This window comes from Odocoileus virginianus, chromosome X, assembly GCF_023699985.2.
Source record: "Odocoileus virginianus isolate 20LAN1187 ecotype Illinois chromosome X, Ovbor_1.2, whole genome shotgun sequence".
NCBI lineage: Eukaryota > Metazoa > Chordata > Mammalia > Artiodactyla > Cervidae > Odocoileus > Odocoileus virginianus.
The window spans coordinates 51,960,029-51,981,861 of record NC_069708.1 but is presented as its reverse complement, the minus strand read 5'-3'; the positions used below and the strand labels follow the sequence as shown (position 1 = coordinate 51,981,861).

The window sequence follows — 21,833 nt, the reverse complement described above, 5'->3', positions numbered from 1 at the left end:
CATGATATATTTTCTCTTTTAAAAAATATTTCCTAGCACTGTCCACTTAAAGAGGCTTTGAAATATGACCAACTTAGTATAAATATGCACCCACCTAGCACCCTACTATTTCCCACTAAAAGAGACAAGGATCCCTTGAAGAAACGGCTGATTTCAGCTCCTAAACAGAAAATGGACTAGATGTGCTAGAAATATCCTATCATTCTAGAACTATCAGGGCCATCTAGGGTTCATAAGCAACCTAAAGAGGTTTCAATTGGCCAAAAATGGAATATTCTGAGTGCCAAGAAAACTCTAGTAGCTGTAGTAGATTGAAATGTATCAAGTATGCTAAAATAATTTATGATTCATAATGGTACCAAAACAAACACATTTAACTGATCACCTGAGGAAGGACAAAGAAACAAAGATTTATCCTGCCTTTCTTGTAAGAGTACCTTAGAGTAATCAAAGGATTGGTAGGGAAAAGTTATTTCTATAAGGATTTTCACTAATATCGCTACACTGCAACCCCTTTCTGAAATAATGGATCTAGGCAATGATCACCAAAGACAGCTAAACCATTAGGTGAAAAGCTGACAGGGAATTTTCAATGAGTGGATGAAGACTGATGATACCTGAATCAACTGTTCAATCTTAACATCACCAAAAGACAACCCATTAGACATTATGTATAAAAACATCCTTGCCAAAAATCAAACGTGATTCTGATAAACACTCTACATCTACCAGCTCATAGTAAATACAGGGGATAGAGGAAGAACACTCAATGATATCAAGGAGATTCAATCAGCAAAATCCAGAAAGTGAGAATCTCCACAGGAAAACAAACCAGTTTCTTCAAAAAGTAAACTGCAGGGACAAAGAAATTAATAGGGAAGGGTACTTATAAATTAAGAGGCTAAAGAGACATGTTAATCAAATGCAATGTGTATACCTTGTTTGAATCTTGGTTTGAACAAACCAACTGTAACAATCAAGCTTTTTGAGATAAGAAAGAAAGTGAAGTTACTCAGTCATGTCCAACTCTTTGCGACCCATAGACTATAGCCCCCAGGCTCCTCCATCCATGGGATTTTCTAGGCAAGAATACTGGAGTGGGTTGCCATCTCCTTCTCCAGGGGATCTTCCCGACCCAGGGATCAAACCCAGGTCTCCTGCACTGCAGGCAGACTCTTTACCATCTGAGCCACCAGGGAAGCCCCTTTTATGAGATAAAATAGTGCCAAATCTGAACGTTTACTAGGTATTTGATGACATTAAGGGATAAAAGCTTATTTTGAGGTGTGACAAGAGTATGAAATTATGATTAAAAATTTAAGTCCTTTATGCTAAAACTCAAACTGCAGTATTTGCATATTATATAATATAATGCCTAGAATTTGCCTCAAACAAATCCAAAGGGGTTAGTGGAAAGTGGGCGAGAGTACAGCAAAAATAAGTTGGGCCACGTGTTGGTAGTTATTGGAGCTTAGTAATGGGTATATGTGGTTTGTTATACCATTCTATACTTTAATATGTTTATAATTTTCCATAATACAAAATGAAAGAAAAAAATAGTACAATAAAGGAAACAAAATCTTAATACATCTACTTAGCTCAGGAGTGAATATTTATAGAGTCATAACAATATAGGGGCTTCCCAGGTGGCTCAGTGGGTAAAGGATCTACAATGCAGGAGACACAGCTTCAATCCCCAGATGGGGAAGATCTCCTGGAGGAGGGCATGGCAACCTACTCCAGTACTCTTTCATGGAGAATCCTATGGACAGAGGAGCCTGGTGGGCTATAGTCCATAGGTCGCAAAGAGTCAAACAAGACTGGAACGACTGAGAACACACACATGCATAACAAACAGACCCTAAATAATAGTGAGACCAATTTGGAGGCTATTGCAGCAGTCCAAGAGAAGATGGAAGTTTGGACTGGAATGGTAGTGATTATGATAGTGATAATAGTGATGGAAATAGAAAGAAGAGGGTGGAGTCAAGATATTTTTAGAAAGAAAAACTGAACCCAATAAATAAATAACAAAACCAAACAACCCCCGCCCCTGCCCCACAGCACCAAAAAAAAAAAAGGAAAGGAAAACTGAAAGGACTTGGAGATAATTAGATGTGGCTGAGGAGGAAGAGGTGGGATTAAGACAGAGGAATCTAGAGGGATACCCTACTGGCCTAGTAGTTAGGGCTCTGCACTTCCACTGCAGAGGAGCATGGGTTCGATCCTTAGCTGGGGAACTAAGATCCTGGAAGCTGCATGGCCCAGCCATAAAAAAGAGAAGTCAAAGATGATATATGTTTCTAGTACATGTTGCTACCATTTACCAAGGTGAGAAAAAAAGGGCACACTTGGAAAGGGAAGAGGATAAATTTAGTTTAGGGCAATGTTTCTCAACCAGAGGTGATTGTACTGCACAAAAGATATCTGGAGACATTTTTGGTTGTCACAACTGATTGACGGTCCCTAAGGGCAGAGGCCAGGGATGCTGCTAAACATCCTACAGTGCACCCAACAGCCCCAAACAATAAATAATTATTCAATTCAAAATGTCAATAGTGCAGAGGTTGAGAAATCTTGATGTGGGCCAATGCTGACTTGAAGAGCTCTGCAGGACAATGCTCAAGAGGGAGCTGGAATGAAAATATAAGTTTAGGAGTTGTCAATTTATAGGTGGTCATTCCAATTATCTATCTGTCTAGTCAAAGCTATGGTTTTTCCAGTAGTCATATATGGACATGAGAGTTGGACTATAAAGAAAGCTGAGCACCAAAGAATTGCTGCTTTTGAACTGTGGTGTTAGAGAAGACTCTTGAGGGTCCCTTGGACTGCAAGGAGATCCAACCAATCCATCCTAAAGGAAATCAGTCCTGAATGTTCATTGGAAGGACTGATAATGAAGCTGAAACTCCAATACTTTAGCCACCTGATGTGAAGAACGGACTCATTTGAAAAGACCCCGATGCTGGGAAAGACTGAAGGCAGGAGGAGAAGGGAATGAGAGGATGAGATGGTTGGATGGCATCACCGACTCAATGGACATGAGTTTGAGTAAAATCCAGGAGTTGGTGATGGACAGGGAAGCCTGTTGTGCTGCAGTCCATGGGGCTGCAAAGAGTCAGACACGACAGAGCAACTGAACTGACTGACTGATTCCAATCATCAGCTATAGGGGTGTGCAATCTCCCATGAATATATTCAAAAAGAAGGCCAAGGGCAGAGTCCTGGAGGACACCAACACTTATCATGGGAAAGAAAATGAGAAAAAGATCCCATGAGAAAGACTAAGAGATTTTGGCCAGTGAAACAGGAGGAAAACCATCAGAGAATGGTATCACAAAAACCAAACAAAAAGTGTTCCCAAGGAGGAAAATAAGAATAAGAAGTGGTGCCAAAGGCAGAGAAAAGTTGAATATGTTACGGGCAGAAAGTTTCCACTAAATTTGGCAAAACAGAGGTCACTGATAACTTTGGAAAGATTGATTCCTAGGGATTATTGGGGGCAGAAGCAAGAACCATCAGATTTTTTTTAAAAAGATGAAATATACTGACCATGATTATGAACTGAAAGAAAAGAGCTGACAGAGGTGGGAAAAAGGGGTAAATAAATAGGTGAAAGAGGGAATGTAATGAAGGAGCAAGGATCCTGGGGAGAGAGATGAGTCCAAGATGGTGTTTCAAGAAGAACAGCCTTGGACAGGGAGAACTGACAGCATTTCAATGAGATAAGAGGAAAAAGGGGGGCAAGGTTTCAGCAAAATTGGTAGATGGTAGGGGAAGTAGCTAAGAGAGTTCTCATCTGATGGTCTTAATTTTCCAGTGAAGAACCAGGCACAGCCATCTGTCAAAAGCAAAGGTAAATGTGATAGGATAGGAAATTCGAGGAGAGGTAAAAATTTAGAATAGTCACTGAATACAATGGGAGAAGATGCTGATAAGGGTCATGTAGGAAGATTTTTGGAGAATGATGCTATGATGAGAGCTATGTCCTGGCCAGGAAATCTTTCAGGTCAAGATGTATCCTATCAGAAGGAACCACCAAGTGTCAGAAAGCTGATGGATACTGGTAAGTATAAATAGGGAACAAGTATGTCAGTTGGGAGTCCTGTTTAGTCCTTGTAAGTAAGGCTTTTGCCTTTTTAAGTTCCAGGAGGGCAGGCACCATGTTTGAGTCATCCCTGGACCCCAGCACCTACCACAGTACCTGACCCATAGTAGGTACTCAGTAAATAATGGGTACATGAAACAGAAGGATGTAAAAATGTCATGATGTAGATGTCTTATGCCCACTCCCACATCTCTCATTATATTTTTCAACCTTGTTCTGCTGAAAACACTAGCCTTCCCACTATTTCAGACATATGCTACCTGCTATCCTGTCCTCATCAGTACCTCTATGTTCTAAATTTTCCCCCTATTAAATTCCTTGGACATTTGACATTTGCAATAATGGATGCAGTTCTCTCTCCCCCTCTCCATCCTCTCTGAAATGAAACACTAGCAATGTTCTCTCTGACGTTAAGAGGTACACTTTCAGAACAGAACCCCTCCTCCCCTGCAGCACTAGATGCGGTTCTATTATTAAAATGTCAGGGTTGCTGTAGTTAGACTGCAATGCCCTGGGTCATCTTCAACCAGCCTTTCTTTGTTCCTTATTACCTGTGCCACTTGATTGTGTTTCTCAGGGATGTTTTTCAGATGGTTAGACTGTACACAGACTACGTCCCTGTCTATGGAAAGAAAAAAAATTTGATTTACATGGTTTTCTTCCTAAAAGATAATTAGAAGAATGTCTGGCAACTCAAATCCTCTCCTCCAAAGAGGCATATGCAGATGTGAAGAAGCAAAGTACCTAATTCATGCTCAAGGACATTTTCCAAAGGAAAAACCTGCTTCCTGGTCTGGCCGTTAAAACACCTATTCTTAACAGAGCTAGTTCTCAATATTTTCTCTCCTGCCACAAATGCATGATATGACAATGTATGCTTTCTGTTCAGATTTTAAGAGGGAAATAAAATGTAATGGGTTTTGTTTTTCTGTTAGTGAATAACAGAACACTGACGTCATATACTCATTTAATTCAGTACACAGGGGGTAAAAAAGAAACCCAAGTGCCTGCCCTAATGAACTGCAGTTTAAGGCATATGGATATTAAACAGTGTGACTAATATAAAAAGATGGTTTTTTCAAGTGGATTTATTGAAAATGGGCAAATGGAAAATTCAGGAATGGAATCTGGGAATGGATACTGGAATTAAGTCTCAGAACTATGACATTGTGATTTTCCTCACAGAACTCACCTTCCCTACCAATTCTTTTAAGGTAGATTTATCACAGAAAGCTCTAATTTTCAGAGACTTAGGGATGTAAAATAGAAAGGGCATCTCTCTAATAAGCAGGAGACCACTGTCAGTACAGAAAGTAACATAAAACGAAGACAATAATGATGACAATGATGACAACAGTGATGATAATGAGAGAGCAACAGTACCAGCATTAACATTGATGAAGTGCTTACCAGGTCTCAGGCATATGGTTTTTAGAGGAAGAAAGCTGGGGGCGGAGGTTGATTGCTAGCACTATAATAGAATAATTACTCACCAAAAAGTATCCCCAATTAACCTTGTTTTTTTATGTCTTTTTTATTGAACTATAGTTGATTTACAATTTTGTTATTTTCACATGTACAGCACAGTGATTCAGATATATACACATATACACACATACATATATATGTTTTCAGATTCTTTTCCTTTAAAGGTTATTACAGAATATTCAGTATAGTCTAATATATAGCACAAGGACCTGTGCTATACAGTAGGTTCTTGTTAGTTATCTGTTTTATATATAGTAATGTGGTGTCTATGTTAATCCCAAACTCCTAATTTATCCTTTCCCCTCACTTTCCCCTTTGGTAATTGCAAATTTGTTTTGTGTTTGTGGATCTATTTCCGGTCTGCAAATAAGTTCATTTGCATTATTTTTTTTAGATTCCACATATAAGCAATATATTTTTCTTTATCTGTCTAGCTTACATCACTTAATACAATAACCTCTAGGTCCATCCATGTTGCTGCAAATGGGATTATTTCATTATTTTGTGGCTGAATAATATTCCATTGTATATATATACATACCACATCTCCAATTAACCTTGTGATCGTGCTCTGAATCAGAGGCTTCCAATTCAACCTTCTCCTTTGGGTTTCCCTGGTAACTCAGATGGTAAAGAATCTGCCTGCAAAGCAGGAGACCCAGGTTCGATCCCTGGGTTGGGAAGATCCCTGGAGAAGGGAATGGCAATCCACTCCAGTATTCTTGCCTGGAGAATTCCATGGACAGAGGAACCTGGTGGGGCTACAGTCCATGGGGCATCAAAGGCTTCAAATTCAACCTCCTCCTTTAAATCCACCATATTTCCCACTCCTCTCCACTCCCACAGACACTGTTCTCTGCAACCTCCCCTTTCCTCTCAGTGTTTGGTTTGTTATTTCTACTAGGCACATGCTTCAGCTGACCTCTCCAAGTTCCTAGGTAGTACCCCACAGTCTTTGGATTGTCACAGAGAAGGTGGACTTTTTTCAGTAGCCATCAATGACAAGCTGGAGAAGGCAGAAGGACAGGATAGGGACAACAGGTCAATTAAAACCAAGCAGGACAACAATACAAAGAATGAAAGAGTGTTCTTTGGATGAGAAAAAAATAAAAGATGCTTGATTGGGAGGTATGACTACATGAAAGTCCATGGCTGAGAAGATAAAAGCACTCCATAGACACTTTATAGAAGAAAAAGAGTCCCAATCTTTCCATAAAGCAGGAGCTGAAAAACTTTTTCCATAAAGGAAGTGTACATGTGTGCTTAGTTTTGTCTAACTCTTTGTGACCCCCTGGCCATAGCCCACCAGGCTCCTCTGCCCATGGAATTTTTCAGGCAAAACTACTGGAGTGGTTTGCCATTCCCTTCTCCAGGGGATCTTCCCAACCCAGGGATCAAACCCAAGTCTCTGGCGTCTCCTGCACTGGCAGGCAGATTCTTGACCACTGAGCCATCTGGGAAACCCAATAAAGGGCCAGAGAGTAAATAATTTTAGGCTTTGCAGGCCGTATGGTCCCTATCACAACTATTTAACTCTGCCACAGCAGTGCAAAAGTAGCCACAGATAATCCACAAACAAGTGAGCTCAGCTGTGTTCCAATAAAACTTTATTTACAAAATCAATCAGCAGAGCAGATGTGGCTTTTGGGCCATAGTTTGTCAACCTCTGCCACAAATTAGATTCTGCCTCTCTGCAGCCTCATTATAAGTTTTCCAAAGTCTGAGATCTTTTTAAGGAGGTAGCAATGTGTACTGGTTGAAAAAGTGGCTTTGCATCAGATCAACCTAAGTATAAACCTTAGATCTGGCACTTTCTAGATGTGTGTCCTTCAGCAAATTATTTAATCTCTTGGGTTTCCCTGGTGGTGCAGTGGTTAAGAATCTGCCTGCCAATGCAGGGAACATGGGTTTGATCCCTGGTCCAGGAAGATTCCACATGACATGGAGCAACTAAGCCCATGTGCCACAACTACTGAAGCGCCCGTGCTCTGCCAACAAGAGAAGCCACCACAATGAGAAACCCACACAACACAACTAAAGAATAGATCCCTGCTTGTTGCAACCAGAGAAAGCCTGTGTGCAGCAACAAAAACTCAGTGCAGCCAAAAATCAAAAATTTAAAATAGACAAAACTAATAAAATCACTGAGACTCAAGTATTCATCTGTAAAATGATAGTGTCTACCCCTCAGTGTGACTGGAAACAGTAAAACAAGATAATGATGCATGTTACTCACTTAGCATAGAGCCTCGTCCCCAGCAAGTGCCCAGTTAAGTATTGGCTGATATTATTAGCTATTAAGGAGACTTAGTAGATAAAGGATAGGGAAGTATGGACTTACAGTAGGTATAATAGGATGGAGAAAACAGAGCCCCTTGGAACTGAGTCCAGTTGTTGTCATATTGACTCCATTAAGCCCTTGAAGGTAAAATTATCTAGTCTCTGAAAAATTTTCTTCTGAGCTTCAAATTTCACCTGCAAAAGAACATAAGCAATGAAACAAACAACTTCAGCAGTATCAACTCAAAGAACAGAAAACAAACAGGATGAGAGAAAGTAGTCCCACGAATCCTTGGGTCATGGTCTCAGCAGATAAGGAACTCAGAATGATGGGACAGCCACAGATCTAACATGGTATTGGGAAAAGGTTAAGTGAGCTCTTGTGTAAACTCATCGTTCTATCTGACCTTTCAGACTGAACATTCCAGCTATATGTTAGTGCTGTCCAGTAGACCTTCTGTGATAATGGAAATGTTCTCTATTGGTGTTATGTTCTCTATAATACGGCAGCCTACACTAGCTACAGGTGGCTACTGAGCCCTTGAAAAATGACTCATGCAACTGAGGAACCAAATTTTTCATCTTATTTCATTTTAATAGCAGTTGGCTCTGCTATCATGTATGACAAGCATTCTTACTCCATACTATGCACAATACTCCAAACAAATCACAGGGCTCACAGGAAAATGGGATTGCGCACTCACATTCCAAACTTTTATCAGTTACATTCACAGAAAATGTAGGAAACTAATAAAAACAACACAGTTTTCTGCATGTTAAATGGTTAAGCAATGTATAAATGGGATGGCATGTTACCACAAAGACCTGAAACTTACTTGTGGAAGTAGCTATCCACTTGTGAGTTACCATGAAATGGTGAAAAGAGGGTTATGTGGGTGGAACAGAAAGTTCTCACAGCAGATGTGAATGGCTGTGGCTCATAACACACTCAGTGAACTGAGGGAGCCGGGAGATGTATGATATGTGTACATTTGTTCATTTTATGAATTCCTACCCAGCTCAGTTTATCTTTTATCTTGTGTTTCTTATGTTTTATCTTATGTTTATCTTATGGATGAAGTCATTACTAAGCAAACATGAAATCTGCATTATGTTCAAATTGTTCCCTAATACCTCAATCTGATGGAACAAATTTTCATTTTCAAAACAAGCATTAGAGCAGAATTGACTGTATTTAAATTTAAATAGCCACATGTAGCTAGTGGCTACCATGTTGGAAAGTGCAGCTATATATGAAGTAAGAACAGTTGCTACACACATACACAGAGCTGTAAGTATCACACACACAAAAAAAAAAAAATCAAGGAAGAAAGGAAACAGGTATTTGGATATAAGGCTCTAGTGTTTGGAAGACATAACTGGCCTAAAGTGAAAATTTCAGATTCATTAGCATATTGCTTTTCTAAGGACCTGTTGGGGCATCTGGGTAGAGCTTTCCAGCCAAGCTTCCTACAAGTCTAGTACCTGATGGGATAGAGTAGTAAAGACTTGAGCTGGGTCCCTACCTTGAGCCGTTCTTCATAGCTCAGCCTCCAGAGTGGTGTCACAACATCAACCAGCCTTGAATAAAATAAACCAGGTACCTAATTCAATATCTAAATATGTACTGAGCTTCTTACCCCACAAAAGTACTTCCTGCCGCCAATTGCTCCGGCATTTTACTTGTCATTCAGAAGACCTAACTCTCAGACCCCCGGGGAGATAAGAGTCTGGGAGAAGAGCCCATTTTGGTGCTATCTGCTTAACAAAGCTGAACAGATGGGCAAACCTAATATAAGAAAAGTCCAGATTTATCAGGAGGTAATTAATCATATTACAAAAAGGCTTCACTGTTGGGTTCCTTTAAATAGCTCACCTCCCTAACACTTTTAAAATATAATTTGATTTAGAAAATACAGTTGTTGCATAAAATGAGGTGTATTTGTATTTGCATGACTGCAATGGGACTATTCATTTCTAATCCATCTCATCTCCAAGTCCCTTGTTTTCAGCAGACCTATCCTGGACCTTTTTAGACACAGGATCACAGTTTAATATCCCCTTTCTGCCAAAAACACACGTAAAGGCAATATTTTCTGCAGTCCCAAAGCATTTCCGCCAGCATTCCTTAGATGTTTTCAGTTTGTCCTGGGTATCCTACCTGAGGTGCCCTCTGAATCCTTGCAACGCCACATTGTACATCAAGCCTACAGAATTTCAACAGGCCCAGAGATTCAGACTTGTTAAAGGGAAGGGCCTTACCTTTCCTGCCAGAAACCATCTAGTGGTCCAAGATGTCTTAGTTTCTTCTGACTTTCCTGTCCTCTTTGACGTTTCTTTGCTATCACCTGGGTGAAGTTTTCTTTACATGCTGAGCCCAGAAAGAGCTGTGACCAACCTGGAGGTTTTCTGGCATACCAGGGGAGCAGCCCCAGTTTGGAGAAGAGACCCATTCTGGAGAGGAAGCATCTTAGGCTGTGCCCTGGGACTCTTAATACCTGAAAACCACAGAAACACTGAAATTCACCAGCAGGAAAGGTGGACAAACAGAAGTAGGGAAACAGAGGAACAACTTCAAAAGTCCTTTATTCATTTAGAAACCTTACCCAGCACCTAGCACAGTGCCTGGCACAGAGTCAATGCTTGGCTGAACTCAATTACTGCGCTCCAAGCACTGGCTATGGCTCCCAATATAAAAAGATGAGGAAAAGATAGTATCTGTCCTCCAGAAAAGGGTTCAACTCTCTGGACATACTTTTGTGGCCAGTCCCTCTCCATTCTACCCTCCTACTAAACAACCCATCAACCAACTAATATTTAGTAAGTACTGACTATGTGCCAGGCACTGTGCCACACTAGACACTAGAGGGGTTACAAAGGTCATAATCTATTGAGTAATTTAGGAGACCAAGCATGGACACAGGAAAAGACCAAATAATCCCCTATGACTGGTTCCTGATGAGTGCTCAGGAAAGGTTTCTCACAGTAAGCAGACCATGCACTGGGTCTTAAAAGAAGGCAGGGAGGTGAATCAGATATTTGAAGGACAGTGGCTCGATCAACCTGGCTAAAATGGTAGTTCATTTCAGGGAACAGGTGAAATCAGGTTGAAAAGTTCCACCAAAGGGTTATCTGGAAGAACTTTAATGTCTGAGCAAAATGTGGACTTTATTGTGAAGGCGATTGTGAGCTGATGGAGGCTTTACATAGAAAAATTATGATGAAACACAGAGGTTAATAAAAAGCAAAGTCATGTTTGAGGCATGTGTTTGAAATGGTAAGGAAACATCCAAGTGGAAACATCTAACAAGTAGAGAAGCAGTACAATTCAGGAGAGGAGTCAGAGTGAGAGACTTGGTCAAGTGTCTACAAGATTAAAAAGGAGCTTTTAGCAAAGAGAAGAGCAAAATGACAAAACCTGGGAGAAAAGCAACATTTGGAAAGCAAGATGAGATGCTGGTGACCCAGCTGAATCAGGGGATTACAGAGCTTGGTGGCCAAGGGAGATGACTTTTGGCAAGAGCACTGACCCATTCAGTAAGTCTGAGTCCAAAGAAAAACAGGAAATAAGACAATGGGAAATGGTAGGCAGTAGGGACAAAAGAGAGTTTGAGACCTTAGGAGTGCAGACCCTAGAGTCAAGAAGACCTGGGCAGTTCCCTGGCTCCACCACCTGCTAGCTAGGTGGCCTTTGGCAGGTTAATCATTCTTTCTCATCTTCCTCTTTTTCATCTGCAAAATGCAAATAATAATAGCACCTACCTTATAGAGTAGCTGCAAGAGTTAACAAAGAATAATTAATAAAAAGCCCTTAGCAGAACATTAAATAGAGATGATGTTTGTAAAACTCAGAACGCAGTGTCCAGTGCCTGGGAAAAAGTCACTACATGTTAATTACAACTGTCATGATGTTTAAACACAGTATGGGACTGAGTGGGGGTGGCAATATTAAAGGAAGGGAGCAGAGGGGGAAAGAATAGTGGGAATAACTATGAGTCAAAAACTGGAAGTGTTAGAACAGGTGAATGACCTCACTTTGGAAAGAGGTAGTAATCCCTTTTTCCCAACACAAGACTTTGTGTTGTTGCCTATTTATCTAATGGTGTGTGATCACTGATGTGTAACTTTTTTGAACACCCAGGACACGTGAATGGACTCAGACACCTTACTGATCTGTCATGAAATAACTTTTTTGCCCTTGCCCTCTACCTTGGATTTCATGTTAAGTCATACTTTAATTCAGAATGAAATATATTTAAAGTTTAATTATGGAATAGGTTTATCAACAAAGATTCTTCCATGGCTCTCTCTATTACCACAAAATTAGTATGCATGATCACTAGGTAATTTAAAGGATGCTGACATGAGTGATATAATATTTAGCCATGTAACATTTTGTATGTTTACAAAGTACTAAAGAAGGTAACTGTCATAACATGGAAGCATTCTGGTGGGGGAGTGGTTAAATTTCTAACAGGATATATGTAAGTTGGCCCAGAGTTCAGGTGTTAACATCAGTTCAGTTCAGTCCCTCAGTTGTGTCCGACTCTTTGCAACCTCACGGACTGCAGCACGTCAGGCCTCTCTATCCATCACCAACTCCCTGAGTTTACTCAAACTCATGCCCATTGAGTCAGAGATGCCATCTAACCATCTCATCGTCTGTCATCCCCTTCTCTTCCCATCTTCAATCTTTCCCAGTATCAGGGTCTTTTCGAATGAGTCAGTTCTTTGCGTCAGGTGGCCTAAGTATTAGAATTTCAGCTTCAACATCAGTCCTTCCAATGAACATTCAGGACTGATTTCCTTTAGGATGCACTGGTTGGATCTCCTTACAGTCCAAGGGACCTTCAGGAGTCTTCTCTAACACCACAGTTCAAAAGCATCAATTCTTCAGCACTCAGTTTTCTTTATAGTCCAACTCTCACATCCATACATGACTACTGGGAATACCATAGCTTTGGGACAGACATTTGTTGGCAAACTAATGTCTCTGCATTTTAATATGCTGTCTAGTTTGCTCATAACCTTTCTTCCAAGGAGCAAGTGTCTTTTAATTTCATGGCTGCAGCCACCATCTGGAATAATTTTGGAGCCCCCAAAACTGAAGTCTGTCACTGTTTCCATTCTTTCCCCATCTATTTGCCATGAAGTGATGGGACCAGATGCCATGATCTTAGTTTCCTGAATGATGAGTTTTAAGCCAGCTTTTTCACTCTCCTCTTTCACTTCCATCAAGAGGCTCTTTAGTTCTTCATTTTCTGCCGTAAGGGTGGTGTCATCTGCATATCTGAGGTTACTGACATTTCTCCCAGCAATCTTGATTCCAGCTTGTGTTTCATCCAGCCCAGTGTTTCTCATGATGTACTCTGCAAAGAAGTTAAATAAGCATGGTGACAATATACAGCCTTGACATACTCCTTTCCCTACTTGGAACCAGTCTGTTGTTCCATGTCCAGTTCTAACTGTTGCTTCCTGATCTGCATACAGATTTCTCAAGAGGCAGGTAAGGTGCTCTGATATTCCCATCACTTGAAGAATGTTCCACAGTTTGTTGTGATCTACAGAGTCAAAAGCTTTGGTGTAATGATCCAGCAGATGTTGGCAATTTGATCTCTGGTTCCTCTGCCTTTTCTAAAACCACCTTGAACATCTGGAGGTTCACAATTCATGTACTGTTGAAGCCTGGCTTGAAGAATTTTGAGCATTACTTTACTAGAGTGTGAGATGAGTGCAATTGTGCAATAGTTTGAGCATTCTTTAGCATTGCCTTTCTCTGGGATTGGAATGAAAAGTGACCTTTTCCAGTCCTGTGGCCACTGTTGACTTTTCCAGATTTGCTGGCATATTGAGTGCAGCACTTTCACAGCATCATCTTTTAGGATCTGAAATAGTCCAACTGGAATCCCATCACCTCCACTCACTTCGTTCGTAGTGATGCTTCCTAAGGCCCACTTGACTTCTCATTCCGAGATGTCTGGCTCTAGGTGAGTGATCACACCCTCGTGATTATCTGGGTCATTAAGACCTTTTTTGTGCAGTTCTTTTGTTTATTCTTGCCACCTCTTCTTAATATCTTCTGCTTCTGTTAGGTCCATACCATTTCTGTCCTTTATTGTGCTCAGTTTTGCATAGAATATTTATTCTCTTGTTATCTCTAGTTTTCTTGAAGAGATCGCTAGCCTTTCCCATTCTGCTGTTTTCCTCTATTTCCTTGCACTGATCACTGAGGAAGGCTTTCTTATTTCTCCTTGCTATTCTTTGGAACTCTGCATTCAAATGGGTATCTCTTTCCTTTTCTCCACTGCCTTTCACTTCTCTTCTTTTCACAGCTATTTGTAAGGCCTCCTCAGACAGCCATTTTACCTTTTGCATTTTTTTTCCTTGGGATGGTCTTGATCCCTGCCTCCTGTACAATGTCATGAACCTCCGTCCATAGTTCTTCAGGCACTCTATCAGATCTAATCCCTTGAATCTATTTCTCACTTCCACTGTATAATCATAAGGGATTTGATTTAGGTCATACCTGAATGGTCTAGTGGTTTTCCCTACTTTTTTTAATTTAAGAAAGAAAATTAAGTCTGAATTTGACAATAAGGAGTTCACAATCTGAGCCACAGTCAACTCCCGTTCTTGTTTTTCCTGACTGTACAGAGCTTCTCCATCTTTAGCCGCAAAGAATATAATCAATGTGATTTCGGTATTGACCATCTGGTGATAGCCATGTGTAGAGTCTTCTCTCGTGTTGTTGAAAGAGGGTGTTTGCTATGACCAGTGCATTCTTTGGGCAAAACTCTATTAGCCTTTGCCCTGCTTCATTCTGTACTCCAAGCCCAAATTTGCCTGTTACCCCAGGTATTTCTTGACTTCCTACTTTTGCATTCCAGTCCCCTATAATGAAAAGGACATCTTTTATGGGTGTTCATTCTAGAAGGTCTTGTAGGTCTTCATAGAACCATTCAACTTCAGCTTCTTCAGCATTACTGGTCAGGGCATAGACTTGGATTACTGTGATACTGAATGGTTTGCCTTGGAAATGAACATACTCCAACCAATTCCCAGAAAAGGGCATGTGATTAAGAACATGGGCTTTTGGGTCATGTTCGGGACCCCAGCTCTGCTTCTCACTAACTCTATGACTTTGGGCAAGTTACTTAAGTGCTATGAATCTCAGGGTCCCCATCTATAGAAAGAGAACTGGTAACACCTACCTTTCAGGGTTGTGGTAAGAATTAAATGACCTCATATATGGAAAGCACTCAGGACTGGGCCTAACACAGCAGGTGTTCAACATGTATCACTGTCCTGCCTCAGGCTCTGATTCAAAGTGTGTCACTTGACTTCTTTGTGCCTCAATGTGTCCAACCTGCAAACCTGGCAAGATGTAACAATGCATGTGAGTGCTGTGAGGGTAAAAACTATTATTGTTGTTGTTTAGTCGCTAAGTCGGGTCCAACTTTTTGCAACCCCATGAACTGTAGCCCACCAGGCTCCTCTGTCCAAGGGATTTCCCAAGCAAGAATACTGGACTGGGTAGTCATTCCCTTCTCCAGGGAGCTTCCCAACGCAGGGATCAAATGTGGGTCTCCTGCATTGCAGGCAGATTCTTTACTGACTGAGTCACCTGGAAAGCTCAAAAACAATTATGTGGAAACTTAAAAAAACAGCACACAGGGACTTCCCTGGTGGTTTAGGGCTTAAGAATCAGCCTTCCACTGTAGGGGACATGGGTTCAATCCCTGGTCAGGGAACTAAGATCCCACATGCCTCTGAGCAACTAAGCTGGCACAGAACAACTATAGAGCCGCGTGCTCCAACTACTAAAACCGGTGCGCTCTGGAGCCTGCACACCACAAATACTTGAGCCCGTGTGCCACAACTAGAGAATCGGTGCATTGCAACGAAAGATCCCACATGCCACAACTAAGACCTGATATAGCCTAATTAATTAATTAAAACACACACACACACAAACCTTCCTAATCTCAGTGCTTGCTGGAGTGTGATGAAACAAGGCTCACTCTGCACCACCTGTTAATATTATTAAATGTGTGACCTGTGAAAGACCTTTTTCCAAGGTGAGACACGTGTGTACTTAATATAAGGAAAAGCAAAAGCCAGAGAGAGGAATTGAGTGAAGGTGCAGGAGACAAAGAATAAAGAGTGGTTTGGAGGGGGCACTGAGGAGGCCCCACTACAGAGAGAGGGAGCAGTGCTCATCCAGGAAAGGGGCACTGTCCCTCCAGCTGGCAAGGAAGGAAGGAAGTCACACGCCTTAGTGGGGTTGGCAGGGGAGCTGAGGTATTTGAAGAAAGCTATCTCTACCCCATAACATCTAGACTTTTGTGTGGCCCCTTTCCCTCCTGACTGCCACAATGACTGTGCTCCACTTGCCTCGTACCCCTTGTCTTTCTAGATTTCCTTCTCCAAATGATCAGATATAGTCTACAGTAGACCTCTACTATTTCAAGGTGCCAACCAGACATCTCTCCTGGTAAAGAACCTCTTATCATACTCAGTAATTTCTGTAGTGAAATACATGTTCAGAGGCAGTATAGTAATACCAAAGTGAGTTATATCTGTTTCTTGATGACAGAGGGGGCATTTGTTCACAGAAAAGGCTATTTTGTTTTTATAGTTTCCTGTTTTAAGTAAATGCTTGGGTTCAAAAAAAAAAAAAAAAGACTGTGACAATCTCTCTACTTCTGCCTCAGGAATTGATCAGAAAGGGCACCCAGGGTCCAAAGTCGCCAGACATGAAGATAAACTAAGTCTCCAGGACTGAAGAGCGAACCAGCCTGAAATGCTCAGAGAGGTTCAAAGCAGAGACTGTGTGGTAGGTCTGATCCTCACACAGCCATGGATCTCCTCGGAGCAAATGTTCACTCGTGGAAAAAGATCCTGCTTACATTCTCCATTCACCTTTCTTTCAGTTGACCTGGTCCCAGACACACTTCCTGGCTAAACCAGATGGACAGACGGGTTTACCGCGCATCCGTGACTGCAGCCCTCGTGCCGTCAGGCCCTTCCTTCCCCCACCAGACCCCCATTCAACAGCCCCACCATCCCTTTCCTCTTTGGGCAAGTTCTGCCCACCGAGTCTGTAAGAAGCCTAACAAGAAGAGACACTAGAAAAGGCTACTACTGAACTTTGGCCGGCTGCAGGGTCTGGGGAGCCGGGAACCCGGAGGTCAGAGGACAGACAGAAGGACGCAGGGCAGGACGCGCCCAAGTGCAGCCAGCGTGGGGTCGTCCCCTCCCACCCCGCCTACCTTCCCTCCACCCCGCCCGGCGGGCAGTTTGGCGCAGTAAACAGTTTTCTGTACTGTAGGAAATATCCAAGTCGGGTTTTCGGACACTTCACGCACCCCTCTTACCTTCTGTAACCAATACAACCCGGAGGCGGTCAACGAAAAGACTAAGCTAAGGGCCCGGATCGCAGCCGCTGGGGAGAGTCACTTCCTGGTGCGCACGGCGCCGCGAGTTCCCGAGAGCAGGCGCGGCAGGACGCGGAGTTTCTGCCCAGAACTAGCGGCCCGGCCCCGGGCAACCGGTCTCAGGAGCCAGTCCCACGAGTTTGCCTGGGGCACTTCCTCTGGAGACATTCCGCCGAAGCACTACTGGCCCTACAGCCCGGCGCCTCCGCGCCCAAGTTCCCCCCACCCCGCCCCTCTGCGTGACCCTGCCCACTGCCTGCTCTCCTCACCCTCCCATTGGTGGACCTGAATAAACTTCCAAAATCGCTTAGGAATCCCCCTGTGGTGTAAACAGCCCTAAGCCTGTCCCGGGTGCTTGCCGTTTAACTCTTTTTTTTTTTTTTTCCATTTATTTTTATTAGTTGGAGGCTAATTACTTTACATCATTACAGTAGTTTTTGTCATACATTGAAATGAATTAGCCATGGATTTACATGTATTCCCCATCCCAGTCCCCCCTCCCACCTCCCTCTCCACCCGATCCCTCTGGGTCTTCCCAGTCCACCAGGCCCATTTAACTCTTTCAACTGAAAGAATAGTTTTCTAGTGGTAGTCACAGGCATCAGATCCTTAATGGAATGGAAGATTGGGAGATGTAGAGTTTCCTCAAATCACAATGTTGATGGATGCACACATGTGTGCTGCAAAAAAGTTACTTTAACAGAATAAAATTTACAACAAAGCGAATCTCATTTTATGACACTTGATTTGTATGCTTAATTGGGCTTAAATGAAAGCACTTTATAGTCAGCATTTATTTATTCAAAGCAAAATATGCCTACTATATGTGAGGCAAAGTATTACCCTAGTGAGTACAGCACTTAAAATTAAACATGGACCAGCAACTCACTTAACAGCCATGCGACCCCCATGGACTGTAGCCCACCAGGCTCCTCTGTCCGTGGAATTCTCCAGGCAAGAATACTGGACTGGTTAGCCCATTCCCTTCTCCAGGGAATGTTCCTGACCCAGGGATGGAACCCAAGTGTCCTGCATTGCAGGCGGATTCTTTACAGGCTGAGCCACCAGGGAAGGACACTGTCCACCAGACCAAGGTTCAAAGCACATATCTGCCACTTATAAGCTGTGTGAATTTGAGCCAATTACATAATTGCTGAGTGCCTCAGTTTTTTCATCTGAAAAAAATGTCCATGATAATTGCACCTATCTCACTGGGTTGTGAGAAAGATTAACAAAGGTAATACATGCAAGATGCTAAGAACAGAATAAGCACACACTCAATAAATGTTAGCTATTATCATTCAAAAATAATTGTATATACTGTGTGTGTATACACACACATGCACACATGTGAATATATACCTTTTTTAAAAAGAGATCTTCATATGATGTACAAAATAAATAAGCTACAAGGATGTATTGGACAGCACAGGGAATTTTATATTTTTTAATATATAAAAAATTTGAGTCTTTATGTTGTACACCTGAAACTAAGAGTATTGTAAATCAACTATACCCCAATGAAAAAAAATTTAATCCACTAAAAAAGAAAAGAAAAAAAGAGAGACTTTTGCTTTCCATTTCTAAAGATTTGAGCAGGCACTCACTTTGACTCAAATTGTGGCCTTCCTGACTGCTCTAATGGCTCTTGAGCAAAATGGGAGCTCAAAGTGTTACTTCAGGTTTCTAATTCTATGCTGAGCTAGTAAGTGAGACCAGGCCAGAGACTGCACCTTCAGGTCTCTTCTCTCTCTCCTTTTAATTCTCTCTTATTCAGAAAGTCAGCCCTACTCTTTTCCTCACCTCTTCTTCCCATTTCTTCTCCTTCTGATGCACTCTGATCCTTTATCATTCCTCATCTTGGCATCCTTTGTTGTGTCTATCCCAGAGCCAGGTGCCCAATAGGAGCTCAATAAATATTTGATGAATTGAATTGAATCCCACCTCCTCTACTGAAAGGAAAAGTGCATCTTTGGACACCTCCACCCCCACCTCCTCTGAGCATCCAAGTAAACTCATTTAAAGCAGGTCTGCTATTTGAGAACGGAAAACCCTGAGGTGTGCAGAGAGAAAAGAGATTAAGGAAGCTATAATGTAATTATTTATCCATTAACTCTTTTATATATGTTTAATCTGATAAACCATGGTCTACTCTACAAGAGAAATCATTACATATGTAAGAGGGGAAAGAAATATCCCATATTATGGAAAAGGTTAGACTCTTCAACTGGCAAGTCAATAAATGAACATGTCATAGATGATAAGACATATTGTTAAATTAAATAAGAGCTGAAACCAAAATAACCTTTGCTTAACTTTGTTATCAGCAAACCAAATCACTACAAAATGAAGTCTCTAGAAAACTGTCAAATATTCTCATTTTGGACAAGGAAAGAATTTCTGAGGCTATGGAATTAGCTCTCAGAAATAACATGCATTAAAATCACTTGAAAAAAAAATAAAATCACTTGGCAGTGAGGTCTGGTTTGGTTCCATTAACCACATTCTTTAGGTGTGCTTTCCTGGCCTCTTGGCCTGTGTTAGAGGCCACAAGGGATAGACACAGACCGCGCCCTTCAGAGTGTGTGACCTGATGGAAAGATAAGACGCACAAAGTTAGAATATACAACCATAGGTTTTGGTAATTCCAGGAAAGCAGCAGATCTTCTTGGTAGTCAAGGAAGGAAGAGAATGAGATGCATAGAACTTTAATCACTTGAGAGGAGGTGGGGGCTGCAGCATGAAAACAGGAATGAGCAATATGTGTCCATGTGTGTCCAAGGTCCAAGGCCCAGGAGGAGGCAGGCCGAGTTGGAAAAGATTGTGGTGCCTTTTTACCCTGCATCTTGCTGGATCTTAGATCCATTGGACTGCCAGGGAATTCCTCCTACTGTATTTTTATACATTTTGGCAAATTAAATATTTTTATTAAATAGAATAAAAAACGAAGGGCCTGAAGTTGGAGTGCTGGGATGCAGGGTTTGATCTAGTTCCCTTAACAACAGGCAACTGGTGAAGAGTTTTTCATGAGATGTTCCTGGAAGGGAATTCTAGGAGCTGTGTCATCAAGATGGGAGGTGCTGAGTCTTTGTACCAAGGCAGGCTACACTGTATTCTGTAAGAGTGTTTTAACATGTGCACAGAAGCCCATGAGCAACTTATGCAGGGGATGATTGTAACACACGTAGGTTTCTGAGCCCTACTCCACACCTACAGAATCAAAATCCCAGGGTGGGTAGGCTCAGGCATATTGGGCTTTTAATAAGCACTCCAGTGATACCCATGAAAATTTGAGCCCACTACCAGGCAACAACTCAAAATTCCAGATGAATTAACTGAAGGTAAAAAAAAAAAAAAATCAAATCATAAAAGCCCTAAAATATAGATGATTATACCTCTAAAATTTGGACATAGGAAAACTTTAGCAGTGCGAGAAACCACCATGTAGGTAGATTTTAGGACACAAATCTGAAAAACTTATATATGACAAAAATTTAATTAACAAATTCAGTCATAAACAGAAAAATATATATGACTATGGCAAAAGAGCATTATTTTATTGCATAAAGAGCTACATAAACTGATAAGAAAAACCCAATGACCCCAACAGAGACCTTGGCAAAGGCACAGAGAGATAATTCACAGGGAAAGAAACATAAGTGGTCAAAAATTGCTTTGTTCTACCTCTCTAATAATGACAGAACATGCCAACTACATCATGTAGATAATATTATTTTATCTATAAAATTAATGAAAAAAAGAACCAATGTTACTGAAAGTAGTCCATGGACAGTGAGGCAGATGCTCTCACACATTGCTGGTGGAATTGTAAATTGATACAAATTTCCTGGAAAGCAATTAGAATCCAAAGCTTTTAAAATTTTCATACTATTTGCCCCAGAAATTCCACCTCTAGACATGTATTTTAAGCAAGTAGAGATGTGAACAAAGATACATGACCAGAGGGTCTCAAAGTTAAAAATAAAAAACCATCTTCAAGGTCCAACATTAGAAGAATAGGGAATGGTTACATAAAATATGGTCGTACATAGACAATTACAGAGACACTAAAAATTATGCTTGTGGCATGGTGTTAGAAATCAGGATGCCCTTTAGGGTGCAGGGAGTGGCTGCCAGGGGGCATAAAGAGGCTTCTGAGGTGCAGATAGTATTTTATTTCTTCATCTGGGTGCTGGTTATAAAGATGTATTCACTTTGTGAAAATTCATTGTGATACTCTTGATATGTGTGCTTTTCTGTATGCATGTTATATGTCAATAAAAAATTTACTTAAAATTGTGTCTTTGAAAAGTCTATAATGACATGAAAGTGTGTGTAGAAGGTAATCCTAAGTGAAAAGAGCAGGATAAAGACTCGTGCACTCAGTATAATTTTAAATTTGTAAAGAAAAAAATGCATTGGAAGACAATGGTTGCTTCTAAAGAGTGGACTTGGGGTGACCATTTACAAATTTTTTTTCCATTTTTCCTTTTCTGTACTTTCCAATGTTTTCTACAATG

General features: G+C 41.3%; 1 protein-coding gene across 1 annotated transcript in view; it reads right to left on the bottom strand.

Moving 5' to 3' along the window:
- Nucleotides 1–17,481, bottom strand: part of TRMT2B (tRNA methyltransferase 2 homolog B) — a 57,697-nt gene extending 40,216 nt beyond the window's left edge. The window contains 9 exon segments of the mRNA XM_070461904.1: nt 4,660–4,730; nt 6,519–6,560; nt 6,563–6,602; nt 7,938–8,024; nt 8,027–8,071; nt 9,403–9,457; nt 10,139–10,374; nt 17,149–17,256; nt 17,350–17,481. Coding sequence (XP_070318005.1) covers nt 4,660–4,730; nt 6,519–6,560; nt 6,563–6,602; nt 7,938–8,024; nt 8,027–8,071; nt 9,403–9,457; nt 10,139–10,374; nt 17,149–17,256; nt 17,350–17,481 — 816 coding nt within the window.
- Nucleotides 17,482–21,833: the final 4,352 nt, after the last annotated feature.